The 19157-nt window shown below is 38.3% G+C and overlaps 1 protein-coding gene across 8 annotated transcripts in view; it reads right to left on the bottom strand.

The window, feature by feature from the left end:
- LOC140737141 (zinc finger protein GLIS3-like) overlaps positions 1-19157 on the bottom strand; it is a 339442-nt gene that overhangs the window by 205209 nt on the left and 115076 nt on the right. For 5 of the 8 annotated variants that reach the window (XM_073063344.1, XM_073063345.1, XM_073063346.1 and 2 more), the window contains 2 exons: positions 6188-6374; positions 3655-4744 (listed from right to left, as the gene is read on the bottom strand). In XM_073063344.1, coding sequence (XP_072919445.1) covers positions 3655-4744; positions 6188-6374 — 1277 coding nt within the window. Of the gene's footprint in view, positions 1-3654; positions 4745-6159; positions 6375-19157 lie in introns of those variants that run through there. The other 3 variants (XM_073063348.1, XM_073063350.1, XM_073063349.1) reach the window with 2 other exon arrangements.

The raw sequence follows: 19157 nt of genomic DNA on the forward strand, positions 1-19157 counted from the left end.
TCCTAAGGTGGGCAGTAGCTATCCAGTGAGATCCAAGAATCTCTCCCGCAGTCAGAAACAACCCCAGGCGCCACGCTCTATGTCAATTGAGTGTACTGACTTATAACCGGTAAGTCTGCTTCCCATGTTGTGTCAACGCCAGGTCCCTGTCTCCTTGCAGCCGATGGATCCACAGGAGCAGTGGAGACAGGTATACCAGTGTGGCGTCACAGCGGAGACAGGTATACCAGTGTGGCGTCACAGCGGAGACAGGTATACCAGTGGCGTCACAGCAGAGACAGGTATACCAGTGGCGTCACAGCGGAGACAGGTATACCAGTGGCGTCACAGCAGAGACAGGTATACCAGTGGCGTCACAGTAGAGACAGGTATACCAGTGGCGTCACAGCAGAGACAGGTATACCAGTGGCGTCACAGTAGAGACAGGTATACCAGTGGCGTCACAGCGGAGACAGGTATACCAGTGGCGTCACAGTAGAGAGAGGTATACCAGTGGCGTCACAGTAGAGACAGGTATACCAGTGGCGTCACAGCGGAGACAGGTATACCAGTGGCTTCACAGTAGAGACAGGTATACCAGTGGCGTCACAGTAGAGACAGGTATACCAGTGGCGTCACAGCAGAGACAGGTATACCAGTGGCGTCACAGCGGAGACAGGTATACCAGTGGCGTCACAGTAGAGACAGGTATACCAGTGGCGTCACAGCAGAGACAGGTATACCAGTGGCGTCACAGCGGAGACAGGTATACCAGTGGCATCACAGCAGTTGCCAGCCAGTAAGCCACCAGAAATTTGAGTTCCGAGTTTTCCTTCTCCTAGATGAGTTTCCAACCATTGCTGACGAGCCCCATCTGCCCAAAACAACTGGTTTTAGTGCGCCAGTGGCCCACCTTTGCCCCTTCTCCTGTCATTAAAAATGGTTTTGCCAGGCTTAGTGACTGATCCACAAGTGAAGGTGAGGAGTTGGATGCTCCATATGACTTTAAAAAATACCAACCTTCTAGAGTTACCCTGATTCTTGCTGCAAGGTTAAAGTTGTTTTCTATGCATAGATCATTCAAGCAACAAATTAACTCAAAAAATTTCTTGGGGGTAAGTAAAAAGAAACAATGGTCATAGGTTTATTCCTTAGTCATTGCTGACTGAGCTTATGTCAGAGCAATATTAGAGCCACTACTCCCAGACTGAGCTGATCTCTTTTTAAGGAAGGTTTTCATTAATAATATTAAGTATTTCTTTATGAATTTATATTGCTGGAGGCAAGATTTGAAAAGAGCATCTGGATAAAGTACTTAGCTTACCGACACTTGCAGTCTCGACTTGCATATAAAGAATGGCTACTTTGGCAAGGTAACAGTAGCTGCCAGTGTCTGCAGAACTGTACCCTAGCAACAGGACTATTGCTTTTAGGAGGGCAGATAAAACAGAGGGAAATTAGAATTGCAAAGTGAAACATATTCTTCCAGAGAACAGCACCCGTTGCCATGACTGTGTTTGTTACCTGGTACAGCACAACTTGAATTCCAACCTGGAATCTAAACTATTTGCTCACAGGAAACTAATGAGACATTAGAATGAAAAATTCCAATGACTTTTAGAAACATATTTAATCCCTTTATTATTCATTCTGAAACTATTTCTAAAAAATAATCGTGAGTTAAACCCTCTCCAAGTTCAGTAGAATTCTCTCATAAAACAGCTGCTTCACATTTAGCCAGCATCTGATATTGGGAACAGGCCCTTGGCCAAAGTAACAATCGGCTTCTTAGAAACTATTAGTTTTTGTATGGATTATCTTTTTCTCCCAGCTTCTGAAAACAGAAAAGAAATTAGACTGATTTTCAGTCATATAACATTAAATTTGCTGCTTTTTCCCTCCTAATTGGCTTGAGGGACAGTGAATGTTTGAAAGGAAACCACATAATTTATCCTATTTCTTGTAATATCCTGTCATGTTTTATACCTAATCTGAATGTTATTGTAATTTTATTTAATTCTGGTTTCATGTAAAATATCATTAAATCAAACTTCCAAGAAAAACATTGATTTAAGCTAACTCTGACTTTAAAACCTTTGAGGTAATTATTGTGAAGCTTGATATTATTTAATCAACAGATTAAAGAGATGGAATTTCATCAGTTGAGCTAATCATTCCCTTTGTTTTGATAGTGACTTCCCCTTTGTGGTGAAGAGGCAATATATATCCCAGCTCTCTAAACTGCTCTTACTTGATATTAAATATATCTGGGGAGGCATCCAGCTGACACAGCTAGGATACAGCCATATGTTCTTGCAAACAGTCGACATAACGTTGCTTTGTAAATCATTTTAAAGTCATTTTCCTGAAATTTATTCCTCTTCTATTAAATCTTCCTTGAGACGGAATGGTAATTCTTGGCAAACTATTCTTTCATGGCATTAAAGACCACCTCAATTCTACCCTTTCAACCTGTACACATTCCCATAAATGTTATACATACACTGGCAAACAACCCCTAGTTTTCAGTCTGATTCCAACTTCCAAATACCCAATCTAAGATCCACTAACGCACATTTGATCCAAAAAACTTCTCGTACAGTTTGCTACTCCATATATCAACTTCCTTAGTTTATTGTAATGATACAAGGATACTGGTGGTAGTAGAGGTCAAACCCATAGCATGTGTGACCAAACTTTCCAAAACATCACATGCCACTCATAAAAACTAACAAGCAGATCTCTAACCAACAAACAAACTACAGATAAATCCAAATTATTTGGAACCAAACCATGCACCTCATCTGGCATTTAAAAGTTTACCAAAATAATATGGGTGATACAATATTGATCAAAACAGTAGCACTGGATTAAGCCAAAGCCATTTAGCTCAGAAATTTAAACAGTAGTCAAATGTCTCAAAGTCCAGAACTTAGATACAATAAAATGAATACTGAACACCAAAGAAGACCCAAAAACACAACACGGCTACAATAAAATTTCACTATGTAGAAAATGCCATTCAAGTCAATAAACTGTATACAGCTACTTGTGCTTCCCCCATGGCTGTTATTCAAACAGAACCAAATAGGAGTTAGGACTTGATACTCAAGATGGTTAACGCCTCCAAGAGAATGCAAGGGAAAATAGATACTATTCCAGCATCTACAACACATATTAAAGGGATGTTCAGAAGCCTTCTACTGAGGTCTAATTGAAGGGAAGGACTTTTAGGTTCAAGTTATGAATTTTGATCAAAACAGTCCACCAATCAAGTTATGCAAATACAGTAAAAGTCTTATGTGCTCACAATGTTTGCAGAGCAGGAGAAAAACACTGAAGCCAGTAATCTCCCGTAGCGTGAGTCACGCTTCTTGATTAATCATCCAAGTTTCTTCAAAAACTCTAGCAGCACTACTGACATCGGACTTTAGGGAATAACTAAATCTTCATCCTCCTCAATTATCAAAGTGTTCCCTCAAAACAATACATTTTCAAAGGGACAAAATATATTTTTAAACTGCTGAGTTTTCACATTACAAGTTTAAGGACATTTAAAGGCCTACTCCCATTGACAATGGGCAATATCAAGAGGTCAACCAACAGCAAATATAATTCACTGTGTACTGTCGCATTATGTTAGATTCATAACAACAGCAATGTATGTAGACTTACCATGCACTTATTGGGCTTTTCTCCTGAATGAACCCTCATGTGTATCAGGAGCTTGTAACGAGCATTAAAGGGCCTGTAGCGCCTCACACACCCAGCCCAGAAACAAGTAAAGTCTTCTCCTTTACGCTGGTCAATGTGCATTTTCTCGATGTGCCTCACCAGCTCCTCTTGCTGGTCATAGACAGCACTGCAGTCTATCCATCGACATACCTGCTTCCCAAAGTTCTTGACCAGCTCGTGAGCATCTTCAAGTTGAATCTGTCCATTGGGCAGTTGCCTGTGTAAGTGAGTTATAGTCCCATGGGATTGACCAAAATGCTGCTGGGAATGGTATGGAGGAGGAGGACCATGGTGGTGCTGAAACAGTTTTATATCTTGTGAATAGTCATCAATGGGCTCATGCTTGAAAAAGTTAATTTTATTGCAACCATCAATCACTCCATGTTGAACAACCATGTTTCCCGTGGCCAGACTTAGGTCCATGTTTTCCTCCACTTGCTGCAAAGGAACATGATCACTTTCGGTATCCTCTTGCTCACCACTGCGTGTTGGGAATGTGGACAGGGACGATGCAGGAGAAGCTGAGTTACACTGGCTGCCTAGCATAGAGCAGGACTGCGCACTGCCGTTCTTCCGTGGCCCGACGTGACCGCTTCCTCCAGACTGCGAAAGAAGACTGGTGGATGTGCTCCTCATCCCATTGACACAAGCAATAAGTGATGTCGGAGAGGTGCGAATGATGGCGGTGATGTCGAGCCCATCAGTTGAAAGTGGTGACGCTGAAACTGATCGTTTCTTGACATTGCCCAGTTGTAGCTTGCTCACTTGACGAGGGCTGGCACTTGACATAAAACCCAGTGAAGAGCTGCTATCATTGCTGAAGAAATAAGATGAATAGAAACCAGAGATGCTGCTGTTCAATGGCTCAGCTTCTGATGACAGACTGCTGGCAACCCCGATTTCAGAATGACTGGAAAGCCCTTCGCTCTCAGAAAGGAATTGCGGCCATTCCTGTTTGATGTGCAGGTTTGGGAGATTTTCATCCAAACGTAGGGTGCTGGGAGACATGGAAGTTTGAGGAGCAAGTGATCTGAAAAACAAGCATAAACTTGTTAAGACACCAATTTAAAACAATTGAATATAAAGATATATCAATTTCTCTCTTATTATTGTTTCATACAGTATTTCAAATTCTTTAAATGTGGGAACATTCGCAAAAATTAATGGCAAAGACAATGTAGGGATTCTCAAATTTGCATCTTTGATAGACATGCATTCTACAAAGGGTCCCTTAACACTCTACAAAACTAACTAAAAAATTAAAACAAAACATGATGTAGCAATTAAATTGCTCTTTATCCTAGTAATCAGAACAAAATAATGGTCCAGAATCCATTTATGAAATAATTACTGTTACACTGTTTGATTTTCATAGTCTTTTGAAGTGGTCTTCTGAAGCTATTTTGGCTAACAACTATGTTTCAAGGAAAATGCAAGATTTCCCCCAAAGACTTAGTGTATAAATGAGCCTTACAAATCAGGCAATCCCCAAATACAATTCACAGTTCAAAATCAAAAACTGCAAATGCTGCTAATCTGAAAATAAATCAAAATTGTATTCTGCACTGGGTTAGTGGACTCTGCCTGGGCATTGCGGAAAGGGTCAACTACAATTAGACTCCTTGCATCTGGGCTTAGAAGTAAAAATCAGAGAGGCTTCTGTCTCTTGGACAGATTCCAATTGTGGGCAAATCCACCAGTCTACATGCAAAACAAATCAGGACAGGAAACAGATATTAAACCATTTGTGATTAAACAGCACAAGAGCACTTGCTGTCCAGGCTCACACATGAAGGCTTCTTGAATCTAATAAAATAATGACATATATGGTACTTGCTGATTGTTAATTGCACACCAGGTGGCTCACTGGGGAGCAACTTCATTGAAACACTTGAATAATCACACAAATATGTTTATTTGGCTATTCTTTGGTAGAGTATTCTGGAAATAATTAAGTTGGAGGATTTACCCAATATTTGCCCAAAATGTACAGTTCCTTGCAGTTGGAAGACTGAGGAAGGCCAATTTCCAAGAAAACGTAACTCAGGTTTCCCTTTGTTTTTCTAGGAGCAGGTGTTGACCACTCTGCTCTTAAACCCATTTGCCTTTCAGCTCATCAACGGCTTAATTCTGATCTGATTTCGTCCTCCTGCGTTTGTTCCAGATCCCATCTTGGTAACTAACATTTAGCAGTTAGAGTCTTTCAGGAGAGGAGCAGGTAAGATTGGACTGGAAAAATGTCTTAAATAAGTATAACAAATTTCATGACATATGCCAGTGATATTAAACCTGATTCAAATTATAGTTCACAGTGCTCCACAGGTGAGCTCTCCCTTTTACTCATGTTGCAAAAGCACAGCAGATGTGATAGTCAGGAAAGAAATGCAGGTTAACAGCTCAGATTGGTGACCTTCATCCGCATACAGATTGGTTTTAAACACATACAGAATATATTATGGTGGTAGACAGTAACCTGGTGTCAGAGTGAGGCAGAGTCAGATGGGAACTGCCACGGGATGAAGACGGAAAGGTTCTGATGTGACTTCCTGAATGATTCACTGGCTCCAAACTAGCTGTTGCTATTGGCTCATTCCTCATGACATGGTTCATCTCATCCCTCTTGCTGGACACAGTGTAATATGGGCTGCAATCACCATTTGCTGCAACAGAATGAAAAGCTAGTGAGAGTTTGCTTCTTCTGGACAAATCCATGAGTAGAAACACTACTGCTCCTGAAGGATGTACCTCAGGCTTTCCAAAGGAGGGAGCAGAATGTACGTGCCCTCCTCCCCACCACCACAGACTAAATTGGAGAAGTTCCTATACATTAATTTAACTTCGAATCAAAACTTTTAAACATCAATGACCCAATTGGTTTAATTCAGCTTTAAGCATAATAGACCTAAGCATTCAAAATTTGCCTTCCATGGTTTAATGACGAGGTGCTGTTAGTCTGAAACTTTAAGAATGTACATTATGCTGAGTGAATGGACCCTGCCTGGACACTGGGGAAAGGGTTGCCGTGTCCCAGAACAAGCTACGGTACTTGTTGGAGACGGCCTCAGCACCTTGGGACTGAGCAAGAAGACATCACACAGAGTGCATGCTCCTTTCTAATAACTCCTGCAGGAATGTATACAATAGGTCTGAGGAGGCTGGTGAAGAAAGGTTTGGTCCCAGTTGGAATGAACTGCACCGTTTAATAGCTTTCTAGCACACGTGCTCTTTGAAGGTAATACAAGTGGCTTTTCAAATTTGTACAGTCATTTGGGCAGCACCCATTAAGGTGAAATCTAACGTTTGTTAGTGTTTTCAATGAAGAAGTGACCAGAATAGACACAGTAAAATAATACATTTTAAGGAAACAAACACCTTGTTCTGTTCATTTGGTGCCAATGCCAGCAATGTGGCGTTCATTGTCCACCTTTAAGAGTCATCAACATGACGAGGGCCAGAGTCAGAAATAGGCCAGATTGTCTCGGGTCAACAGATTCTTTTTTCCGCAAAAGTCATCACCAAAATAGATTCTTACAACAATCTGTTAGTTTAATGGTTAACCTTACCATAACCAGGTTTTTTTTAAAGAAAAATTCCAGGCCAACTTAATTATTTGAATCTAAATTCCCCCAGATGCCTTAATGGAACTCGAACTTCTCCAGAAATCTGGCTCATTATTCATCAATTAAACCAGTACCTTACCATACACCAGAAATATATGCAATGCAACAAAATCAAAATTATTCCATTGATAACTACTCTACAAAACCAGATACTGCTAATTTCATTTACATTCATGCTAAACTACATAATCTCAGTCCTGTGGCTGTTAATGATGTAAATATAATTGGGTAGGACTTCTGAGTGCAAAGTTGAATGGGTTTAAGTTACAAACAAAAACATTTTTTTTAAAAAAACAAACAGTACACCATACATAAATTCTGCTTTGGTCATAACCCGATGTCCATAATGAGTTCTATACAAAGTCCTATTCAGCTAATATTCCTCTACCCAATATTGTGACACATGCCATTGTGACTTCAACCATCTTATTTTTAAACTATCACCAGTCAGGCACCCTCAATACCTCTACCCTACCTTTACTCCATGACCACCAGCATATATCATCACCAAATTGTTTGTCCTTTTCCTACCTATTTTATCTCTTTGACCACAATTGTTCAATCTTCCTAGTTACTCTTCTATTCCTACCAAAATCTAACTATGAATTGTGAAAGTATCTAGCAGTGTTCTATACATCAAATATGTCAATTCCATTAATGCCTCTGAAGTGCTAATATTGTATTGAATGTATAGCTGAGTTTTGACAATTATTTCTTCAATTGTTTATTGGTTAAATATTCAGTAGGGGAGAGAGATCTTGGGATCATAATGATTAAATGTCATATAATTCAAAAACTTAACGTGAGGAAATAGGGAATGTTTCCTGTAGAGACCAGTGGCAGAGGATTGATTAGCAGATCTCTAAGGATTGATGAATATTTTGTTTCTGTCTGATTACCTCATGGTGCACGGAAATACTAATACAGGATTTTGTTACAGAAGATTTAAAAAATGGAATATAGTCCACCACAGGACATACTATGGGCTAGGTGAGCCAAACTGCCTTTTCTCATTCAATTCTTTCTTACATAAATAAATGTAAATTTTAATACTGTCAAGGGTTTCAAAAACTACACAGATCGTAATGGTAAAAATGGATATTAATAGTCATATACAAATAGAGGGAGCTTTTCAGAGAAAATATTTGGTGTATTTTTTTAAATAACATTATTTTGAGAAAATTATTCTGACTTGAGATGTATGATTAAGTTTGGCACAACATTTAAAGCAGACACATTCTAACACTGGAATACATTTTTCTATTCAATAATAGCTGGAACTGCTGACTTCTCAAAACAAAATCAATCTGACTGTAACAGAGAACCAAGTGTACAGAGGCTACGCAGTCCAACAGTTCAGAGGAATTGGCAAGTCACACAGTAACTTCATCATGGCACCACATCGTCCTATCAAGGCATGGTGCCTGTCAATAAAAGAGACCTGTGTCTGCATCTCAACTAGGGATGCTGGAAGCGCAGCCAGCATTTCACCAACTTACATGAAGAGCTAAGTCTGCCTCAGAAATATAGATAAAGATACAAAGCAATTAACTCTTGCAGCAATTACTCAAGAACTTGATGACAAGCTGATAAATCTGTCGATATCAATGCAGTAAGACTGACTACGGCTTGTTCTCCTGCAGAGACTGTCAGAGGGGTTCAGGATGGTTGATTGTTGAAAGTAACAGTTCAAAAATTATTCATAATTCCATACAGGTTTTAAAATATAATTCCTTACCTTGTTTAGTTTTTCCTTCCTTTGTGGACTTGCAAAAAAAATCCAAACTTCCATTACTGAGCCGTTAGAATGTGATTGGCCTTAAGATTTTCTCTTTTGACTTTCCCTAGTTCATTGTTACAAATAGACTATCTCTGAACTCAACAATTTTAAATATGCTTGATGTTAAGGATATTACAACCACTAAGCATTTGGTTCTCTCCACTGGCTACAATAATCTCATTTCAAACGCTATACGAGTCTTCATGGGGATCTCATCGTCTCCAGGCTGCATACTATCCTGGCTTGAAGACAAGCCATGTCCCACTAAAATCACTGCATTAAATTTGTGAGAGGCCCTGTCTTATACAATTCAGTAACTAGGATATCAGTAGTTCAAGAAGATCTGCCACTAACTTAACAACAAAGAATGAATACAGAGAATATCTATTTTCTTTAAGTTTCACTTTACCTGTCACTCCATGATGCTAAATTCTTCATCACAATTTATCACAAAGTAACATTTATAAATCATGGCAGTAAAAATCTAATGCCTCCTCCTGTTCAGCTTCTATACATTGGATCAGATGGAGCTGGCACACAACACAACAATGCATTGTGACATCACAATGCATATGACTTCTACTTCCAAGGAGAATTGTACAATGGAGGTCACTTTCAACTCTTACACAAGCATCCAGCCTGTTCTGCCTGTACTTTCAACTGGTCATTGGTGTCTTGAACTAGGGAATAAGAGGATACAAATTTATGGAGGTTGGAGCATCCTAGGGAGTTCAATGACAGTCTTTTATTGGTTCAATTAGCCAGCATTAAATTGACAAAATAATCTGAACAACCAGAGTAAGTCGGGGAATAAATGGGTATAAGCTATATACAGGCAAGCAAGATTGGTTTTAATTCAGTATCATGGTCAACTCAGACGTGGTAAGCTGTAGGTCCTTTCCTGGCTGTACATGTCTATGTTTCTGAGCCAATGTTAGTTAATCTATCTTTATTAAAGTAACACTTGAAAATATAATGTACTTACAAGAAAGGTCATGAAAGTAACAGAAATATCATAAGGTGTACTAAAGGTTCCTTCCTAAAGGTAAGAATAAAGCATGTCAATGGAAAATAGTGAATGGAACACTATCCCATTCCTGTCCAGAATGCCCTAACACTGAACGATTGTGCCAAAATTGCTAAAATGTTTCATCATACTGAAGCATCCTTCAACTTACAAACATACAGCCGACCAAAAAGAAAATCAGGACCAAAAAAAGGAAACTTTGAGCACTGACTCTTTATGTTTTGAGCCCAAGTTTGAATCCAGCCAACACAGAAGGCAATGTCTCTATTATTTCCTAATGAGTATTAATGCAAATTGATAGAACTTCATTGTCTAGTAATAATAATTTAGTAGCATAAAGCCATCCCTCTTAGTTAATGCCAGTTGAACAATATTACTTTGGAAGCATGAGATATTGTGGAAGAAATCATATAAACAAATTCCACTCATGCAATTCTTGGTTTAAAATTCAGCAATGATGTAGTGTAGACCATAACACCATATAGGAGCAGAATTTGGCCATTTGGCCCATACAGTCTGCTCCACCATTTCATCGTGACTGATCCATTTCCCTCTCAGCCCCAGTCTCCGCATTCTCCTCATAACCCTTCTAATTAAGAATCTATAAACCTCTGCCTTGAATTACCCAATGACTTGGCCTCCACAGCTGCCTGTGGCCATGAATTCCACAGATTCACCACTCTCTGGCTGAAGAAATTCCTCCTTATTGTATTCTAAATGAACATCCCTTTATTCTGAGGCTGAGCCCTCTGGTTCTAGGCTCCCCCACCATAGCAAATATCCTCTCCACATTCAATCTGTTGAGGCCTTTCAACCTCCAATAGGTTTCAATTAGATCCCATCTCATTCTTCTGAATTCCAGTGAGAACAAGCCCAAGCCATCAAACAGCCCTTACAAGATAAGCGTTTCAATCTCAGAATAATTTTTGTGAACCTTCTTTCAACCCTCTCCAATGTCAGCACGTTCCTTCTTAGATAAGAGGCCCAAAGCAGCTCACAATACTCCAAGTGAGGCCTCACCAATGCCTTATAAAGCCTCAACATTACATGCTTGCTTTTATATTCTCGCCCTCTCGAAATGCATGCTAACATAGTATTTGCCTTCCTCAATTTAGCCTTTAGGGAATCCTGTACAAGGACTCCGAAGTCCCTTTTTTGCATCTTGGAATTTTGAATCTTCTCTCTATTTAGAAATAGTCTACACTTCCATTTAAAAATAATAGGGAACTCAATCATACAACTGACTTAGGGCTCACTGCAGTGGCAGCAAGTGTGCCAGTCCCATCAAGTTCATTCCTCACCTTAGAACTGATGGAATTGTGGCAAAAAAAAATTCAATGTGTAAACAGGCACCGCAGTACACAGAGACAATCAAGTTACATCTCAGGAACAAATTATCAAATTACACAGCATCCAAAACAGGCAGTAAATACTGTGTAATTTCAGTCAATCTCAGCTCTTCTTCAGAAAAGAATAGGTTGGTGCATTCATAAGCCCTGTGTTTTTTGTACTTAGCATTTCAATATTCTTTGTCTATCTGCTTCACATTGGATATAGTTCAATTTATTTTCAAAGTGGATATCAAAAAGAAGTTTTTTTTTGTCCATTAAAAATTTGGAACATTAAAAGAATGAATAATATTTCATAGTGCAATGTTAATGGATGCAAATCCAGATTCACTCAGATTTGATTCATGTTATTTGCATGAACTATTAATTAGCTGTTCTTGATCAGTCATTACAAAACCAAGTAGAAGACCAAATCAATTAATGTTACAGGTTCTGCCACAAACATAGTGTGAAATCTTATTATCTTAGCGAATATTCTTCTTTTTAACAAAAAACAGAGATAATCTGGTCAATACTGAATTGGTGTTCAGGGGAACTTGTTGATCTACAGCAGTGGTTCTCAACAGGAGCCACACCGGACTTCATAGAGGCCACAAGTAAATAAAACAGGAAACTGAGGGCTACAGGAGTTTCTGAATGGACCATGATAAGTTTACTGTTCAATGAAGTATTACTGAAATATATAAATAAAAAAATGAAATGAATGGGAAAATATGCTAGATGATGCAAACGATGCCCCACTCCACCTTCACCCCCCAAATCACTGATTATACAGTAGGCAGGCAGGTGCGACCCAGCAGAATACCCTGCAACTTAGTCCACCAACTAGTGATTATTACTTAGATAATTACATGTTAATAGGGAACGATCCACATCTAATTCCAACTGAGAGACTCTCAGAAGTTGCCAGGCTTTCCAAATTGAAGCAGTTATCAGAAGGAATTAATATGGAAAGCCTGGGTGGTCTGTGTTGTAGTAATCTCATTAAAATGGTTATGAGCATCACAAGCAAACTGAAGACTGGGCAGGGCTGTCTGACAGCAGGAGCAGGTTCTGTTTGCCTTCCACTGACCCAGGCGTGATATAATAGTTATAAACGTGACATGAAGTCTGTAGTTACTATAGTAGGGTCATCTACCAGAAACCGCTAAACTGCAGAGAGGTAAGAATGTGTGAAATCTACCACTGCATCACTATCTACCACTACAACTTCCATTTAATCTCTGATAGTTATATATAGAAAGGAAATTCAAATCGCTTTTCTTGCTCAGGACAAGCTCTTTACTGCCACGTAGAATGTGCATTTACCTATATGCATTTTATAAATATATTTATGACATGCATCTTAAGAAATGCCTAAAAAGCTAGTTTTATTTTTACATGCATGCTCTACCGATTTGCGGGGCAAAATTACTGTAACTAGTCATTCTTCCACATCATCTGACATTTCATCAATATGCCTTGATACTGATTGGTTACTCAAGGGGATAGCTTAAATAGTTTCATATGTGCTCTGGTTCATAACAGTAGAAATCACAACAGAAACTGCAAGCAGAAAATATAATGGCTGGTGCAACTGATGGTGTTGCTTCAATGGTAGGAAGATACAATGGATTCCTCACTCATTTAAAAAATGCTGTGCCTGACGTGATTGGTTTTTTTTTCACATACACTGTGTCATCCACCATCAATATATGGTTGCAAAAAAGTTGGGAGGACATTTGCACAACAATTTTCTGCTATAATAATGGTTGTCAACTTCAAATCAAATGCACTTCAAGATCATCTTTTCTGACAGCTTTATGAGGAAAACAAAGAAGATTTTGAATGGCAACTAATGCATCCACAGAGATCCGATAGTTATCAAAAGATAATTGTCCTTGTTGCACCTTGAGATAGTATTGTAGCATTTCTATTGAATAAGCAGCTTGGAGAACAAATTGTCGTCACTAAATCTAACTGAATTTATTAAACAGTTACAAGGAAAAAATTGCAATCTGACATTACAACTGCCTAGAGTAGCTTTGTGAAAATCTACCCATACTATCTTTTGGCCTTAACAGTCACATACACAGATACTGTTTGCAACATTTCAACAGTAAACCCAACCCCCTTCCTCAGGCACAAGTTAGTCTAATGACAAGTCCCCCTGGAGACACCTCCTTATATATACCCTCTCAAGTGAGCAGGGCATGGGCAGGGCTTAATGCTCAATCCTGATTGGCTGGCTCCATGACGAACACAGACCCTTTAAGCTAAAACCTAACTTGTCATTTGACTAACTTGTGCCTGAGGAAGATAGTTGCAACCAGATATTCAAAAACTAGTTAGTTTACATCAATTGCAAGAATCTCACTAAATACACAAAGTAATAATGCTAGGCACTTTTTCATTATAAATAAAGTATTCCATTCAAATCTTTGAAATAGTTTATTTTTCATATATACCCATTTAACATACAATGATACATATAACCTGTTAAAACATAAATATTGGCTGTGTATTAGAATAATTAGTACAGTTGACCACAAAGAACTTTAGCTACTAATGGAGACTATGGAAGGTGGGGGCCACAGAGGTAAATCGAAGTCACAAGTGGGCTACAAGCAGAAAAAGTTTGAGACTACTCATCTCCAGCATGTTGACACTTATAGAGTACTCTTGGTTACAATGGCTGTGAAGTGTTTTGTGATGACCTGAGGTGTTGAAAAGTACCATGTAAATTCAAGAATTAATTTTTATTCATTACTGACTTGTATAAGCATAGGATATGGCAAGTTGGCTGATCTCAATCAATTGAGAAACTTGAGAACTACAATTGCAGTTAATATCCTCAAAACTGTGCAGAATAAAAATGATTGATATCTTCTACCGAAATTTTGCTGGTGTGCATGCATGGCTCAAACTGTGTAATAATGCCCTTCAGAGTCAAAATCCCTGCCAATAATTGAAGTCATCATTCATTTATTAAGAACTTCTCTTTGGTTGAGATTTTGGAAGGCAAAGAACACCCATGGCACTGCATCCAAACATGACTCAATCTCTTTAGTGCAGTAAATTGACAGGAAAAAGCATTGTTCTATATTATGAATCCTTGTCCAGAACAGATGGAGAGTGTTCCCCGGAGTGATACGTCATTATGTGACTGATTTTTCATCTGGCTTTGATGCAGAACAAAAAAATATATATTTAATTCTAACTGCTTTAAAGTGTTTCTTATTAAAAGGGATTTTAGAATTCAAATATTACGAACTCTAATCAACGGCACAATTGTGCAGACCCGGAACACAGTGCCTCAGGATCTGTGTGTAATGAAATCATTCTTCTAACACACACAAATACTCTCAGAAACACAGAAAGCAACAAAGCTAATAGTTTGTACTGCATGAACAATATAATATAAAAACCACAGCATATTTATTAATAAAGAAATCCTATATTCATTGTTTTTCTTTCTAAATTGTTACAGTATGTTAAAAGTCAGCCTTACATTTTGACTTCCAAAGATTGCAATGTTGAACAATGAAATGCATTTAGCTCTCAAAAACTTGTTTCTTTTAGGCTGGTCGATTTGTTTTTAACCATCTAACTGTAAGGCTCAGACTATATGATCCATTGAAGTAGATAATTAACTGTGTAATCCCTGACTATTGTTTTATTTTTAGGTATATTTCTTGAGAAGTATCTATGTATATATTAATTGAACTGTTGCATTTCCATAAGCAAAATATTTTTTTTAATTCTTTAACTACTGGTCTACAATATTCATTTTGTTTATAGCCTTTCACTTTTCTCTCCGTTATAAAAGCCATTTTGAATTGTATCATCTTTACCACACTCTGAATATTTTCATTTTTATTCTCAATTCTCTGCAATATAAGAAAATTAACCTTTGAAATTATCCAAACAGGCTCTCAATGATTTAGTTAAAAGTTGTGCCTATTCTGCAAAGTGATCTTAGCAATTTTCATAAATGTCTGAAAACACTATTTTATCTTAGTTCTAAATATTTTGAGATGGATAGAAATTGACTTCAGAAGAGCATAAGCTGGTAGAATGAACATACATGTAGCAGATGGATTTTAATTTTAAAAAGAAGGTAAGTATTTTGGCAGAAAGAATGAACAGAGTCAATATTAACTAAATTATATAATCCTGAGTATAGGAACAGAAACCAGTAGTCACACAATTCTTTAAAAGCAGTAGGCAGACGGAGAAAACAATTGGCAATAATGTATGGGTTCCTGGACTTCATATACAGAGCCATAAAATACAAAAGTAGGGAAATAATGGCAAAACTTTATAAAATGGTTTTGAAAGAAAAAACTCAACTATTATATCCAAATATTGTCATTGTATTTCTGAAGAATGCAAAGAATTTCAAAAAGATTTACGAACATTGTTCGGTACATGCAGGAATTTATGAAGAGAATACAACAGAGAACCTATAATTGTCCTCAATGGAGCAGAGAAAGTTAAAGGAGATTTAACCAAGATAGATTGAGAAATGGAAGCGTGGCCAAGGTCCAGAAATGGCAGATTTAAAATAATTGACCAATGATCCAGTGATGATATGAAGAAAAAACTGTTTTCCGGTGAGCAGTTATATGAAAATACAGTGGATGTAGATTCTTCTCTGGCTTTCAAATTGGAATGGGATAAATATTTGAAAGTACATTATTTGGAGAGCTCTGGGGAAATAATTAAGGAATAAGACTCACTGGATTGCTATGTACAGAATAGTGAAGAATTGATGAGCCAAATTTCCCCCTCCTGAATATGCCTCAAAAGCAGCTGCAAAAAGAATATAGAACTTAGAACACTACAAAACAGAAACAGGCTCTTCAGTCAATGTCCATGCATGACACAATGCCAAATTAAACTATAGCTCTTCTACCTGCTCATGACCCATATTGCTCCATTCCCTCATATCAATGTATCTGTCTAACTAACACACACAAATGCCAGGCAGCATCTATAGGAAGAAGTACAGTCAACGTTTCAGGCTGAGACCCTTCATAGGACTAACTGAAAGAGAAGATAGTGAGAGATTTGAAAGCTCCTCGTGTTTGTGTATCTGTCTAACTGCCTCTTTAAGGCCACCATCAATTTTGTCTCCACCAATTCTCCAGCTATATCTTCCAGGTACCTACCACTCTCAGTGTGAAGAAATTTGACCCGCACATCTCCTTTAAACTTTCACACTCTCAGCCTGAAAGCACGTTCTCCAGTATTTGACATTTCTCTCTCAGTTTAAAAAAAATGACTATTTCCCCTATTTATGCCTCACATAATTTTATAAACTTCTGTTGGGTCTCCCCTCAGCCTCCAGTGCTTCAGAGAAAACAACTCAAGTGTGTCTAAGCTCTCCTTACAGCTCATACCCTCTAATAAGAATGCTGATTTTATTGTGATGTTCATTTCTGATTAATTATTTTAACACCTGGTTGACATTATTATATGCTTCTTGATAATCATTTTATCATTACAATAAAATCACTCATTATTCTAAAGAGGGCCAATTTTTACAATTATATTAATATTTAACCCTATGAACTCACTCCAGTTTGATGTTTGTTTTGGCAACTCAGCAGATTGCTCTCAGCTTGCTAAGGCACCTTGGGTAGAGTGTTTTACTAATACATCATTGGCTAGTAAGGAAAAAAATTCCTGGCGCAGATTATCCAGTAAATTTTGCTTTCAGGAAAACTACACATTGAGGAACCCTGACTAATGCAGTGATACGCTGGCATGAGAATCTAATTAAGCAGCTATTTAATCCCCTTTTGGAAGTACTTGCACTCGCTCCTTCAACAACAGTTGGAGACAAATCACATTCTGATTGCCCCAAATGCAACTTCTTACTTCTCCTTGAAATCCTATTATGATTCTCATCAACTTGTGCTGTGAAATTACCACTTTACCAATACAAGAAAGACATTATTTATTTTATCAAATCCGATCATAATCTCAAAGGGCTTGAAAGATGATCGCCAGCCAAACTTCTCAACTCCAGTTTCTTTGCAAATCAATCTCAGCTTGAAAATTTGTTGAAGATAGGATGTCAAAAAGTGCATATGATAATCCAAATGTAACACAACTGAGTTCTTCAACAAGTTAAATATTACTTTGGTTTTGTTTGCTATGTTCCCTGATTCTACTTGGTGTTTGTACTGCCTCACTAATTTCCTCTACACTTCTGAAGAGGTGGGTGCCTGCACAACAAGGCATCCTGCCTCTTAACATGTTCCCTTGTCACTTTGAGCATTTCATTTCCTTAGTTCCATTTACTGCACATTTTCCCATGTGGGTCATTTACCCATTTTGCTGATACCTTCAAATCCTGCTGCAACGCTTCTCAGTTCTTGTCACATTACACAATGGCTCAAAATCATTCATACGTGAAATTAATGAGGCACCAGTGTTGGTCTTGGTGAAACATCAAATACTATTTCAATCCAAGGAGCACATCGTTCCTCAAATGGAATTGTTTTCTACCCTTGCCAACTTCCCAATTCCTCACAAAAGCTACTGCCTGATGCACCATCAATAACTCTTGGAGATGGGAGGTGAGATATAGGCTTTTATTGGCTGGAAGAAAGAACAAGCAGCAATTGACCACCACACTGCATCCTGGAGACTGAGACTGGGGCGGTGTCTCCAATCGCCTTTATAGCGGGGACCATGGGAGGAGCCACAGGAGCAGTCAGCGTGTCCAGACAGGTATATGTAGCTCACCACACTGCCCCCTCTACCTGTAAGGGTAATCACTGTGGTAGTGGTGTAAATATTTTATTTGCCTTATTTTCTTCTGTTCTCTACTGCTATGTTCTCAGACCACCTTGTGAGAACTAGCAGAAAGCCTTAAAAAGCTATGATAATGACCCAAATACGCTTCATTGATTGAAGAGAGCTTCTTCTCCCTGCAATCATCTCCAGGGATAACCTGCTGCTTCCATTTCTGTTGAAGCCTGCAGATGGTTATCTTTGGCAGATCTTTGGTGCTTGCTAAGTACTGCAACATAGGGTTCTTCCCCTTTTTTTTAATACCCAAATTGACATCAGCAACTTGGTATGTATTCGTGATGTTCATTAGAGAATGTTTGGGCTTGAATGGTACAAACGTCAAGCCTCTGCTAACCTGGAGAGGAGCGTTTAACCTTGTATGATTATCAAGGGAATATCACTGTAGAGCTCAATCCTGTCCTTACTTGACATGAGGCAAACTCACCAGCAATGATAACAGAACAGTAACCTGAGGCAAGGAATCCAATTAATTTCCCACTCAACAATCTGCAGCCAAAAAATGGTGAGGCTAATTACAATACATTTAATGCTTCCCTGCCTGAGAACAGTTTATTCAATACAGATTGAATACTCAATCTATATTCGGCTCAATCTCTGGATTATAAAACTAATTTTAAGTCAGTGGAATTCTCCGTAACTTTTTGAGCATTTCCATATTGGTGCATGTACGTAACTAGGATTAATTCAGTCAGATGAGAATCTATGCAGCCAAATATATAACAAGATTATCAGATTTGAAAGATCAAATGGATTTAAAGGGAATATCCTACCTAGGGGTTTTCCAAAGGTCATTAATTGTTTATCTGAAACAGCAAGTATGACTGTATAGTTATCAAATAGAAAGCAATATATTTTGTCTC

This window comes from Hemitrygon akajei, chromosome 12 (genome assembly GCF_048418815.1).
Source record: "Hemitrygon akajei chromosome 12, sHemAka1.3, whole genome shotgun sequence".
Classification (NCBI taxonomy): Eukaryota; Metazoa; Chordata; class Chondrichthyes; order Myliobatiformes; family Dasyatidae; genus Hemitrygon; species Hemitrygon akajei.